The 13227-nt window shown below is 39.2% G+C and overlaps 1 protein-coding gene and 1 long non-coding RNA gene across 3 annotated transcripts in view; one reads left to right on the forward strand and one right to left on the reverse strand.

Annotated features, from left to right (window-relative positions):
* The window catches only part of RYBP (RING1 and YY1 binding protein), a 63409-nt gene extending 55175 nt beyond the window's left edge, over positions 1–8234 (reverse strand). Inside the window, exons 1-2 of the mRNA XM_026679071.2 lie at positions 7742–8234; positions 6479–6604 (exon numbers count right to left, since the gene is read on the reverse strand). Coding sequence (XP_026534856.1) covers positions 6479–6604; positions 7742–7773 — 158 coding nt within the window. The 5' untranslated portion in view covers positions 7774–8234. The remainder of the gene's footprint in view (positions 1–6478; positions 6605–7741) is intronic.
* On the forward strand, positions 8113–9933 carry LOC113419598 (uncharacterized). 2 transcript variants are annotated; one of them, XR_015747479.1, is made up of 3 exons: positions 8113–8256; positions 8712–9024; positions 9456–9933. It is a non-coding gene; the product is annotated as an uncharacterized LOC113419598 (long non-coding RNA). The 2 variants fall into 2 exon arrangements; XR_015747481.1 differs by having other exon boundaries at positions 8712–8808.
* The last annotated feature ends 3294 nt before the right edge of the window (positions 9934–13227 follow it).

A 13227-nucleotide genomic window follows, 5' to 3' on the forward strand; every position in this document is an offset into this window, starting at 1 on the left:
CTGATCTCAATTAATGAATTTGTCCTCTAAGGTTCTAGAGAAGTGTCGCCATTGTTTCTTATACTATATAATGATGAAACTATATAAATCAGCAGGATTATTAATTTTATCTTGTACTTTGAAACCAGCATATGGGACTTGTCAAAATACTATGCAACAGCCAATTAAAAATATACACTTTACACACATATCTCCAGGTATGCTACAATCAGTGCTAATAACGATCTTAATTCCCTCACTGTGTTATACTGCTTATGCTCAAGGTTACATTTTCAAAGCATAATACAAGTATAAAAATACTGCATTAAAACAATTTATTCAAAACAAACTGCTATTAAATTTTGTATGTGTATAAACAAATATGTAAGTACAAAGAAAAAACATTTCCTAGTTGTAGCAGCATGATAGAAAAATATTATTTGCAAACAATAACTAAATCCAGCTAACTTAAATATTGTTAATTCAATGTTAGTTTGCAAGGAGAAATGTCTAGCAGTACAATATGGTTCACCAGATGGAAGGGGAATCCAGAAACTATGATAGGAAGTGATGGGGGAAATGTATAACAAGTTTGTTTCCCCCCCCTCCCTATTTGTCCCAGCTTGGTCACTTATTGTTAGTCAACTCTCCACATCCCCCAAGTACTCTTATCTCTCTAGACATAGTTGAAATTAGTTAAGAACACTGAAACATACAAACTGTTAAAAGAGATAAACAAAACACAAGTTTTCATAATAAAAATGTTACTATTATCTACTCAAGTGCCAAACAATATTAACAAGTTATATCTAAAAGTCAAAACTAAGTAAGAGCTGTTCCTTGCACATACCACATTCTTTGCTATCTCACAAACACATGAACTAGATCATTCAGTATTATATAATATTTTTAAAAATTGTTGTTGGAAGTTTGAAAATCCAATATAGTTCTTAACTTATATTATACACATGCTAACTTCTAAAACTTCAGAAATTTCAAGTATTTTTACAATACTGTATTTTCAAGCTTCAAAAAACAAGGTGAAAGTCTAAAATAGTAAACCATAATGTCTCCAATGCTTTTCAACTCTTGTGTTTCCATTACCTTTTTCAATTTTTAACTTGCTCTAATTTTCTTTATATTCTTGATTGTGAAACCTAATACACTACTTATACTACAATGTAATGGAGTAACTTCTACTGCAATATTACTTAAAACAGTTATGAAACAAGGGTGCTTTCCTTTTTCCACTTGTTAACAGATAATCCTCAATTACGACCATTCATTCAATGACAATTTGAGGTTATGGTGGCTCTGAAGAGGGATTTGGAATAGATCCCTGAAGCCCCCACGATCATGGGGTGAAAATTTGGGGCGGGGTACTTCAACTCTTCCCATTTGCCTATCTTTTCCCACATATATGATCCATTGGCTGCCCTGTGCTTGCTGATCTTGGAAGCCCGCATGATCTGCATTCATGGGCTCTGTGGCCCTTGCAGGCCTTGCTGCTCTCAGCTGTCCTTTACCATTTTCTTCCTGGCACTGCTGACAAGACATGCCTGGCCTCCCTCTTTGTGAAGCAACTGCTGGTTTCCCAGGTCTTCTTCCCAAGACTGTGCCCAGCCCTTTTCTAAATTGCAAGTGCCTTATTTAAATTGCATGTACCTTTCTCATGAGGTTTTGGAAAGCAGGTGCACAAAAGAAGGCCCTAGCTGCCAGTGTGAAAGAAGGGCCTGGCTAGAAGAATCTTTCTTTGGCACTGGCACAGGTAAGGGTTTTTCTTTCATGCACCTTCCCTAAAAAAGGCAGGTACACAAAAGGACCCATGTTGCTAGCATGAAAGAAGGAACCTGGCTAGAAGGGACATGAAAAAGGGACCTCTTCATATGAGGCTTTCTTAAGGTTGAGCATGATTGTTTTTTGCAAGACCTGGAGAAGATGGCCCTTGTGGAGGGCCAGGGAAGGCATGCCTCATCAGGTTGCAGAAGTAATGTTGCAGAAGTAAGAAGATATCAAAGGTCAGTTGGGGCAGTGAAGCCCAAGGCAGCAGAGACCTTGGTGTTCAGGGTGGCAAGGGCAACTGCAGTTAGTACTGGGCTAGGGCTTCCCAGGGTATTTGCTATTGGGGCATCCCAGAGTGTTGCAAATTTGCACCATGCTGTGGAGGCTTCCCAGGTTGCAGCAGTTTTGTACTGTACTGTTGAAGCTTCCCAGGATACTGCTTTACACTGGACTGTTGGGGCAGCTAGGGCTTTGTGCCATACGGCTGGGATGGGCTAGGGTAGCTGAGGCTTCCAGGAGTGCGTGCGGCTTTGCTGCGGTTCAAGGCAGAATAGAGGATGGCCAAAGACAGAGATTGGGAGTTGATAGGCAGATGGGTGAACTGAAGAGGAGGAAGCCCCTTACTTATCAAGGCTTAGAACTAGGAGGGAACAAAGCTCAAAATGGCTTATACTGGGGTGGGTCCTCAAGTAATAACCGACAGAATTTGCTTAATAACAACAACAGGGAGTCTGGGATTGCCATCACTAAGCAATGCAGTCATGTGACATTGTGCTTTATGACTGCATCACTTAGTATAGATTACAAATTCCATTCACAATTATTCTCATAAAGACAAACACTAACATTTTAATATATCACTGCTGTTGTACTGTATATTTTAAAAATACAATGAAAATGTAAAATTTATCTTTGATTTTAGATTAATAACATGTTTACATATTTGAATGGAAGTATTTAAATGTTTTATATTTAAAGTGCATAAGATGATCAAAAACTTGTAGAGATGTAACTTATGATTATATTCCCTTCCCATATCAATAGAAATCCTTATTTTAATCCTTATTTTATCTTATTAGAACATTGCAGAATTTCCTAAGTTAAAAAAACAAGCAATGCTTTCACTTTTAGTCATAAATACCAACACATCAACATATCAAAAATTACAGAAAGCTAACTCTCATAACTCAGTTCAAAATCTATAAACATACAAAACTACATAAAACTATAGTAAACCAATACGTAACTGATCTGATTTATAATATGTGGCCTGCATTAATTCCTCCTTATTGTTAAAGGAGTGTAAAAACACAACAAAACATTACAGTGTAAGAAAGACTGCTCTAATTCATATATCCTGCTACTACCCGATACAAACAGTAACTCTAACTTTAATTCAGATTTAGGTACAAGCCATTTGTCTACCCCTTATTCACAAAATATCCTTGTACACCCCTCTTCCTCTAAATGCTACCCAATGCTACACAAGACATCTTCTCAAAATAGCTCAATTAATGGACAATATCACTATCCAATCTTCAGGGATTTTTAAAATTCCAGCATAATCAACAAGTGGTTGGGGGGGTGGAGGCACAGGTGCAAGAAGGGAATTCTATGCATACTATTTGAGGTGTCTGTAAGAAAGACAGGTCACTAATCAAATACATAAAGTCACGTTAACTTGTCTGTATAATCTGGGGGGGGGGGATAGAAAAGTCTGTCTGCATCAATCCAATTTCACAATTCTAAATTTCCTCTCTCTCAGTAATATCACTCAATTTGTTAAAGATTGCTATTAATACAAAGAGGCTGAATTAGATTTTAAATTATCTTAACAGGCAACTTTTCTGTATGAAAACATGCAAACCAACTGTTGCATTAGATGTAAATATTCTGAGTAATAATCAACAAGTGTCTATTAAAAAAAATTAAAAATTCCCCTAGAAAACAACTTGCGTCATATACAGTAACTCATAATTCCAAGCCACAACCAAAAACTCATATCTAAAGTTCAGATGTATACTGTTATTTAAACTGTTTGCCATATTCAGTTTCACTCTGATAGTTACAATTATATAAAACATCATGAGTATCAATATAAATAATTATGTTACCTTAAAACTAATAAAGACACATAGAGGTCTTGGAATTTAGTTATACAGATGTGGTGATCAGCTTCTGCATTCCACAGGGAAACATTTCGTCATCTGTAATATGGGAGGGCTTGAAGTTTGTTTTACTTCATAAATATAATTGCTCATGGGAATGAAATCTCCATAATAAAATCTGCCCAGCCCTATAGAAAGGGCTTACAATTATTGCTCTCAAACACTAAATATCTAATACACAGACAAATCATAATTGATTACCAACATAAAATAAACACAAGACAGTACATTCCAAAAAAACTATGGAGAAAGTTTAGACAGTAGTCCTATATGCGAAGCACACTGAAATAGGTCTTGGCATGAGGGGGTAAGTATTTCATATGAATTCTCTAACCTGAACAAATGATTCATTTAACTAATCCAAAGGGTGTTCAATATTGCCCCTAATAAACACTATCTTATTATAGACTGTATTTTTCTGAATTATATTCATCTAGGTTACCTGAGGAACGGATTCTCCACAATTACATCTGCCTGTGCTGGTAGATTTGGCAGAGAGGGTATGCTTTGTGTCCCATCTGCTAGGGACTTACATTTGATGGTCCCAGGAGGTGGGCTCTCTCTGTTGTAGGGTCTGCCTCTGAAATCTTCTCCCCCCCCCCCATGCCCAAAGTGAGGTTAGCTTCATCCTGCTAATGTTCCCTAGTCCCTCAAGACCTGCCTTTGTCATCAGGCTGGAGGTCCCGGGGGACTGGTGATATTTTTAGATGGCTCTTTTATTCATTTATAATCTTTCCTATATCTGATGGTTTGCATTTTTAAGAATGATTTTTAAGAATCATATTTTAATTATGTTTTATTTTATTGTTGTATGTCATCCAAAATCCTCTGTTGTGAGATGAGCAGCTATATATGGTAGATTTATTTTAAAAAAATATTCATTCCCTAGTCAATTGTTCTGTGTATCAAAAAACAAACTCCTAATTACTGGGGAATTAGTTGACATGAGACAAACCCAACTAGACCAAACTTATGAAAACTCCTGTTCTTCTCAGTGGGCTCTTCCACATCCCTGAAAGGAATGTGTGAAAGAGGCAGAAGAGGTGAGGGTGGCTAAGAATTTATCACGAAGAACCAAATAATATCATATCACAACTGAAACAATATACCAAAGCAGGGTGGGAGTAGAGAATAAGAAAATAATTGTATTTGGAAGTAATAGCTTTCCAGCCTCCTTTATAGCAGCTAAAGCTAAAAGATAGAGCCATACAACTTGTGACATGTGGTACAAAGGTGATTTTCTTGATTGGAAGAGAGATCTTGATCATGCTCAGTGCAAATACAAAAACAGACTATATCCAAAATCTGGTTGTCTGTCCCCAATAAATGCAGAGTAAAATCTAAAAAATATTTTAATAAAGGAACAAATGAGTATCAACAGGTTTGAAAACGAGCTACAGGTGGATTCAGACAGTATTGTCTCTTTACAATACTTACTCTCACAAGGTTAAATCAGTTCTGTTTAGAAAAGTATAAGACTTGCAAAGATAAAGTCGTTATCTACAGGAATGTATTCAGAAGACATCAAAAAAGACCTCGTGTCACAAAGTTTTCACACATGTAGAAGGATTTTGTTTGATTAAATAAATATCCAAATATTGTGAACACATTCTGAACTGTTCCAAGTCACTTAACTCCACAAATAATCTACTGCCTAAAAGTTTAAACTTCACATAAACAACTATTTCTATAGAAATAATTAACATAAAAGTCTGCAACAACATATGCAAATACTTTCATCATAAAAAAACCCTGTGAGTATACAGAATAGGTAACTTCTAAACTTAACTACCTGAAAGAAATATCAGTAACAGCTTTAGACTTTTCAAAGAATTTCCAACAATCTGGATAACAATCAGAATATGAGAAAGGATGCCCCAAGTTCTCATAAATCTATTGTAATTTCTTCAGCACTGCTGAAAATATATACTTTTATCTTTTATCTAGTATTTATACTTTATACTATTCTGGAAAACACAGGCTTTCTACTAAGCTCTGGTATTTCACATAGAACATCCAATATACTTAAAATATACACAAATCTGAATGTTTTTGATTTATCACTTATAGCTTTTATGTACACTGAGAGCTTATGCACCAAAGACAAATTCCTTGTGTGTCCAATCACACTTGGCCAATAAAACATTCTATTCTATTCTATATTTATACTCTTCTTACTGTACCATACAATTTCACATCCAAATATATTGATAAATTGAAGTTGTTAATGCTTCTTTCTCTTAGCATCTCTTATTTTATTCAGCAGCATTCCTGAAACCAAAATGTCACAGAAAAACCCAAGCTTCCAATTATATCTAAATGTCCCAAGAAATACTCAATAACTTTTGATGTATAAACAGGTCATATTATTAACAATATCAAATATTATACCTTTACAAATATTCAATTTTATTGAAAGGTCACAACACAAAATACCAAGTTTAAACACCTTTCTTTTCCAGTTATTTCATGCTGCTATCACTATGGTAAATCAACAAGTCAACTTTATTACAATTAAGAATGGAGATATTTCAATATGACTAATGTACCTTGTAGAAGTGCCTTTCCTGACATCACATATGCTGCATTTGAAGGCTTCAGCGCTGTTTCTAAAAGTGCAGACGCTACAATCCCAAAAACCTTCATCAGCTACAGGTTTAGCTTGCCTTTTGGGTCTTGAGAAGTATATATATATATATGAAGAAGGGTAAGCAAGGAAAGAAGAAATAAAACGTGTTAGAAACAAGATAATAAAACAAGGCTACTTCATGTTACATTCTGCTTGTCTGTTTCTTTTTTTTCCTCTGGCTAAAAAAGTAATCCCATTTTTATGGGAAAGAGGTAAAAGGGAGGGGGAGCAGGAAGAGGTGCAAAATATTTATAAACCTGAACCACACTGTGCCTCACTCTCACCAGATACATATTCTGCTTTCCCCCATTACTATATCCCTGAGTAAGAGAGGAAAGGATAACATTTCCTCTCAATCTTCAATCCCAAGACAATCGATTTTCACTCAACACAGAGTACCAGTGAATCTAGAAGGGAAGGGAAAAGGATGGTGAAAGGCATCTGAGAGGGCTTGAAACCCTCCCTCTTTTTTTGGTGGGGAGGGGGAGCTTAATTGTACTTTAAAGGATTGTAGGCGTGTCCCTCCATGCGCCCCCTCTGTCTGTCTATCTGTCTGTCTGTCTCTTTTACCTTGTTAAATCTCCCTTTGTCTGGAAGAAGTCAGTGTGAGGAGATGTATGTGTGTGAAAAGAGAGTGAGGAGCCGCCATAGCTGCTCTAACACCAGATTAGCCCTGGCACCGACACACACACACACACACAGAGGAACACAAACATTTGCTCTCCGCTTTGCTTTTACACACTCCCTCCATCTTAAGAGCTACCCTGGCCACAGAATACAGCCTCCCCCCACGTCTTACCACACAAGGAACTTCAGCTTCCCCTCTTCTCCACCCAACACCATTGAGAAAAAAGGAGTTTTCCGTACCTGGCTGGGAGGGAGGCAGGCAAACAAACAAGGCTCTCTTCCTTACTCACTTCCTCCATCTTAAAAGCCCCCTCCTCTACCACTACTACTACTACCACCACCACCACCACTACTACCACTCTGTGGCCTAGTCCCCACACGCAGCGCCTCCCCAGAGCATAAAGCGGAGGTGGGTGCTCTAGCTGGCACTCGCGCATACTCCTTTCTATTCCCTTTCCACACTCCCTCCATCTTAGGAGAAGCCCTCTCTCTCTCTGTTTTAAGCCCGCTTCGCCAAAGCGCCCCGACTTCTTTCCCTCCTCCTCCTCCTCCTCACCTGGTCGGGCTCTTCTTGTCGCCCATGGTCATGGATCGGTGGAGACGGGGCCCACTCTCCTCGCCTCGCGCACCCGGGGCGGAAGGCAACGGGGCTGACTCCTCCGACCAGCAGGCTCCGGCGGCTCCTCAGCAGCCGCCGCCGCCACCACCGCTCCTGCCGCTGCCAGGCTCCCGCTCCAGACTAGGCAGCGCAGGGAGCGCAGCCCCGCTCTTCTTCCCCTCCCTCTCTCCAAGCCAGGCAAGCACGGCTACAGCGGGCGGAGCTCGCGGCCCTCCCCGGCCAATCCGGGCAGCTCGGCCTTGGGCTACCGCTGGCGCGAGGGAAGGGGAACGTGCAACACCCCCTCCTTCCACCTCACACACGAGCACCCCCTTCAAGCCCGTCAGGCGCGGCGGCGGCGGCACGGCTCCCTCGGCGTCGAACGGAGGTCGCCCCGATTTCGTGCGAGAACCGAGGAGAGCGTGTCGTCGTCGTCGTCGTCGTCGTTTGGGCGGCGCCTGGCCACCCACAAGGCCAGCATGTGACCCCGCCTCGGTTTAGCCGTCTGCCGCTGGGAGCTGAGAGGGTGGCCAGTGTGCGGGTCGGATCCGTCCCCCGGCCAAAGTGGGGCGGGGAGTGGGATGAGGGGAGGGGGGGAGTCGTGCGCTTCGCCCTCCCCTGTGTTGGTGTCTCTGCGCCTCAAAAGGGGATGGAAGTGTGTGGGGAGTCGGTCGGAAGAGGACGCGGAGGAGCACTCCGCGTCTCTGAAGTTGCTCGCCCCCTCGCGCGAAGGTGCTTTCAAACTGTCGCCCTCCTGTCACGCCCGCGTCGGCTACTCCGGATTTATCTCGTTAAAGCGTGTCACCTGGCTCGCGCCGTGGCTGTTGCCCTCTTTGACGCCCGCGTGTGCCAAGCGGGGGGAGGGGGGGCGACGGGTTAGCGTTAGTAAAGGAGGCCACCTTTTTATTATTATTATTTTCCTCTTTAGGAACATAAATTGGAGAGAAGACATGCCCACCACGCCTGGATCCTCCGGACTGTGTAATTACGCTTGGAAACTACATCCCCAAAAAGTAGGGGGGCGGGTGCGTGCCAATGCTCACATACATTTCGTTTAGACACCGGTGCCACTGCCTCTAGTCTGGAGACTTCTTTTCAGTCACGTTTTCTGGGAATTGAGAAATGTGTCAACATTTGCTCTTCCTGTGTCAGTACCTGCGAAGCTGCGTTATTCAAGGTTACTCTGCAAGCAGTCCTTGATAGACTGGGTGCACACCCCGTCATGGAATTGCATCATGCATGTAAATAGATTTCAAATTAACAAACTTGGAAAGCTTTTAACCAATTCAGGTAGTTAAAATGCAGCAATTTTTAAAATTTCTGCCCTCTCAGGATTGTCAGTAATCTGTTAAGCCATAACAGGAGAGCCATGTCTGCCTATGGTGGGAAAAAAACCTGTTATCTTTTCTGACTTACCCATATTATTAAAATGCATAATCAACACCTTTCTGATTTATGGCAGATGCATTTATCATAGATAGATAGATAGATTAGATAGATTAGATAGATAGATAGATAGATAGATAGATAGATAGATAGATAGATAGATAGATAGATAGATAGATAGATAGATAGATAGATAGATAGATAGATAGATAGATAGATAGATAGATAGACAGACAGACAGACAGACAGACATATGTTTACTTGTGAATATTTTCATCTGTTGCAGAAACTAGTTCAAAATTAGATGTACTATTAGAAACATGAAGTTAGAAAACCTTGTCATGAACATGAAGACACTTTGAATCCGCAAATCACAGAGAAGAATATACCATCAAAGTAGTACCTTAAAGAACTTCTTGGTTTCCCTCAGAAATTGAATCTCTTGCATATATTTCTTTAATGCCAACTAAGCTATACATACATTTACTTATTTATTGTTTAGTGTCTATCAAATCTGAAGGATGAGAGACTTAATCTGTGAATATTTTTTCTTCTCAATGTAAGGTTTTGTAACATGTACCTTGGAGTATAACTTCCAGAAAATCCCTAAAATTTACCTGAAAATTAAATATTTCAATATCACATAACAGGACAATTATTAAAACTAATTTAATAATTTTCTTGTCATCTGAAATGTATAATTCTGTGGTAATTTAACTTTATTCTTATTTTTCCTTTATGAAATAAAAGAGTATAAAACAGTATTTTTTTGTTGTTAGAGATTTCTTCATTCTTTTATGTGTGACATGGTTCTAATTTTAGAAGCAGAAATCAGTCATTGTTTTGCCTAGATTTCCTTCTTCAAAAAACATAGCATGATTACCAGCGAAGGAAAAACTTAGTCTCCAGAAGTATGCAATCGTGTGATGCTCCTCCGAGTTCAACAGTGTCTTTGGGCTGTTTTCATTCTCAAATATCAATCTGAGCTTTATTAATCCTCTCTAGAAGAAAAGTATTCTGGAGATAAAATATGTAGTATATATTCTCTCTGAACATTCACTGTCACAAATCCAAAGATCAAGCATGACACAATCCATGATTCAAAAAAAAAAAAAAAACCCAAGGGGGAAGGAAAAATTAATTAAAACTTGCTATGTGGACATTTACAAAATCTAGTTACACCAGCAAGTTTACCAAAAATTTACAGATTCTAATGTGTTTCAGAGGTTTAGGAGATTTGCCAATATCAACCACTGCTAAACACTCCTGTGCCAGTATAATTATGCTACCTCATGATGCTAAATAGAGGTGGCCTTTATACATCCACTTGTGGCCTATATTATAAAAAGTAGACAACTAGAAGAGCCTTTTAATTTTAGTGCTTAATCCAGACTTCCATCTGCCTTTTCTATGGTTAAAAGCACAACTAAATAAACTTCAAGTGGAATTTAGATGCAGGTCTGTGCAACGAATATGTAATTCTCCATCACGTGTTTGTGTAAACCAAATGCTTACTACTTACAAAAAATATTTTCATAAATTTACATGCCTAATGAAGCATGCAAAATAAAATAGAGCTACACATATACAAAGATCTATGTGTATCTCAGTTCTATACATAACTAAAGTAGAGCTTAATCTCAAAACAGGTGTTTATAGGTTGGAACCTAAGGATTTTGTAAAGATTCTTAGCATGAAGTGATGTCTCAATGACTTTTTAAAAAAATACTTTCATGACCCACTGAAACCTCTTGTAATCATATGATCCATCAAAAGGAAGACATAAGAGCCTTAAGACTTGAGTCCCGATGTAGACATTTTAAGCTAGAGATGGTTGGTGTTGGTGCAGCACCCCCTTCCCACTTAAACATATGTTTTAGCCTATATTTAATACTTTTTAATTGTTCTCATATTTATAATTGGTTTCTATTGCTATTTTAAGTACTTGTAAGCCATTCAGGATCACTCTGAACAGTGAGATGGCTAGCATATAAATTTAATAATAATGAGAATAACAACAGCAACAACTGGATCATCACTTGAACACCATTGGCATTGACAAATTTGCCATTAGTCAATTGCAAAAGGCGGCTTTACTGAGAACAGCTTCCATCCTGCAAGAATATGTGTAACACCATCAAGCATCAACATCTACCTACCCCAAATCCTTGGTAAGGAATAGAATGGAATGGAATGGAATGGAATGGAATGGAATGGAATAGAATAGAATAGAATAGAATAGAATAGAATAGAATAGAATAGAATAGAATAGAATAGAATACTTTATTGGCCAAGTGTGATTGGACACACAAGGAATTCGTCTTGGTGTAAATACTCTATACATAAAGAAAAGATACATTCGTTAAGATCCATTAAGATTCGTTAAGGACTCGATAGATAGGCAGAAATGCCAAATCCAGTCTGAGCATCTGAAGGAAAATGTAATAACGACATGGGGACTGCTTAAGATGGGAACCATCAAGAAAGAAACAGAGGGTTTAATACTTGCTGCTCAAGAACAAGCACTACAAACTAAAGATACAAAAATCCACTGAACAATTCAAACTGCCGACTTTGCAATGACAAAGTTGTTTCACACTTAATATGTAAGTGCTGCAAAATTGTGCAAACTGATTACAAAGCTAGATGGGACCGAGTTGCTAAATTAATCCACTGGTCATTGAAAAAATATGACTTACCTATATCTGAAAAGTCATGGGAACATAAAGTGGAAAAAGTTGTCGAAAATGAGACAGTGAAGATCTTATGGGACTTTCGAATACAGATGGATCGTCATTTGGAACACAACATGCCAGATATCACAGTTGTTGAAAACCAAAGCGTACAATTTATTGCTATCGATATTCCAGGAGACGTCAGAGTCAAAAAGAACTGGAAAAAAATCACAAAATATTGCGACTTGGCCATTGAAACCACACAATTAAGGATGAAACATGTAACAGTGATGCCCATTGTCATTGGGGCGCTTGGTACCATGTCCAAGAATTTTACAAAATACATGAAGAAATTGCAGCTTCCTGCAATAATGCCAGCAGAATTGTAAAAAAACTGCACTGCTCGGAAGATTGTATATTTTAAGAAGCTACTTGGTTAACAGATAACAGATAATAACAGATAATCAGAATTGGAAGGGACCTTGTAGGTCATCTAGTCCACCCCCCCGCCCAAGCAGGAGACCCTACACCATTTCTGACAAATGGCAGTCTGATCTCTTCTCGAAAGTCTCAAGTGATGCCGCTCCCACAACTTCCGAGGATAAGGTTGGTACCTAGGATGCTGGCAGCAACCCATCAGTACCAGTCAATGATATTTGTAATACATTTTTAAATGTTCAGTTGTCTGAGTTTCACGTTTAATGAATAAACGAGATAATAAACCTGTTGGTTTCTGTGAAAATATGATTCAAGTCTTAATTAAATAAATATGGACAACAGCTGACAACTTTTATTTTGAGAGCAAGTTCTGAATGCTGCTTGTCTTCATTCAGCTTTTCTGTGTGATTACCTTTTCCATAACAGGTAGACAGGCAGCAAAGAAGAGGCGGACATGTAGCCAAAAAGTGAAATTAAAGAGCACCAATGCCTGATGCCTTGCTTATAGATGCATCTGTCCAAGGGAAAAAGAAACACTCTACAATCATATTGAGTCTATATATAGAAGACACATGTAGGTAGATAAAAGTCTTGCAAGCTGCATAACCAACTACACTATATACTACATGCAAACCAGTGGTGGGATTCAATTTTTTTTACTACCGGTTCTGTAGGCATGGCTTGGTATGTGTGGTGTGGCTTGATGGGCGTGGCTTGGTGAGCATGGCAGGGGACGGATACTGCAAAATCTCCATTCCCTCCCCACTCCTGGGGGAAGGTTTACTGCAAAATCCCATTCCCTCCCCACCCCATTAACCTGCTTTCCAGCTCCGTTCTCCTGTGCAGGGCAACAAAAGAAGACCCAGCCGATCAGTGGGACTCAGGAAGCAGAGAATAGATGGGGGCGGGGCCAGTCAGAGATGGCATTTGCTGGTTCTCCAAACT

This window comes from Notechis scutatus, chromosome 2 (genome assembly GCF_049901735.1).
Source record: "Notechis scutatus isolate UNSWTSFEM ecotype Mainland chromosome 2, rNotScu1.2, whole genome shotgun sequence".
NCBI classification, from domain to species: domain Eukaryota; kingdom Metazoa; phylum Chordata; class Lepidosauria; order Squamata; family Elapidae; genus Notechis; species Notechis scutatus.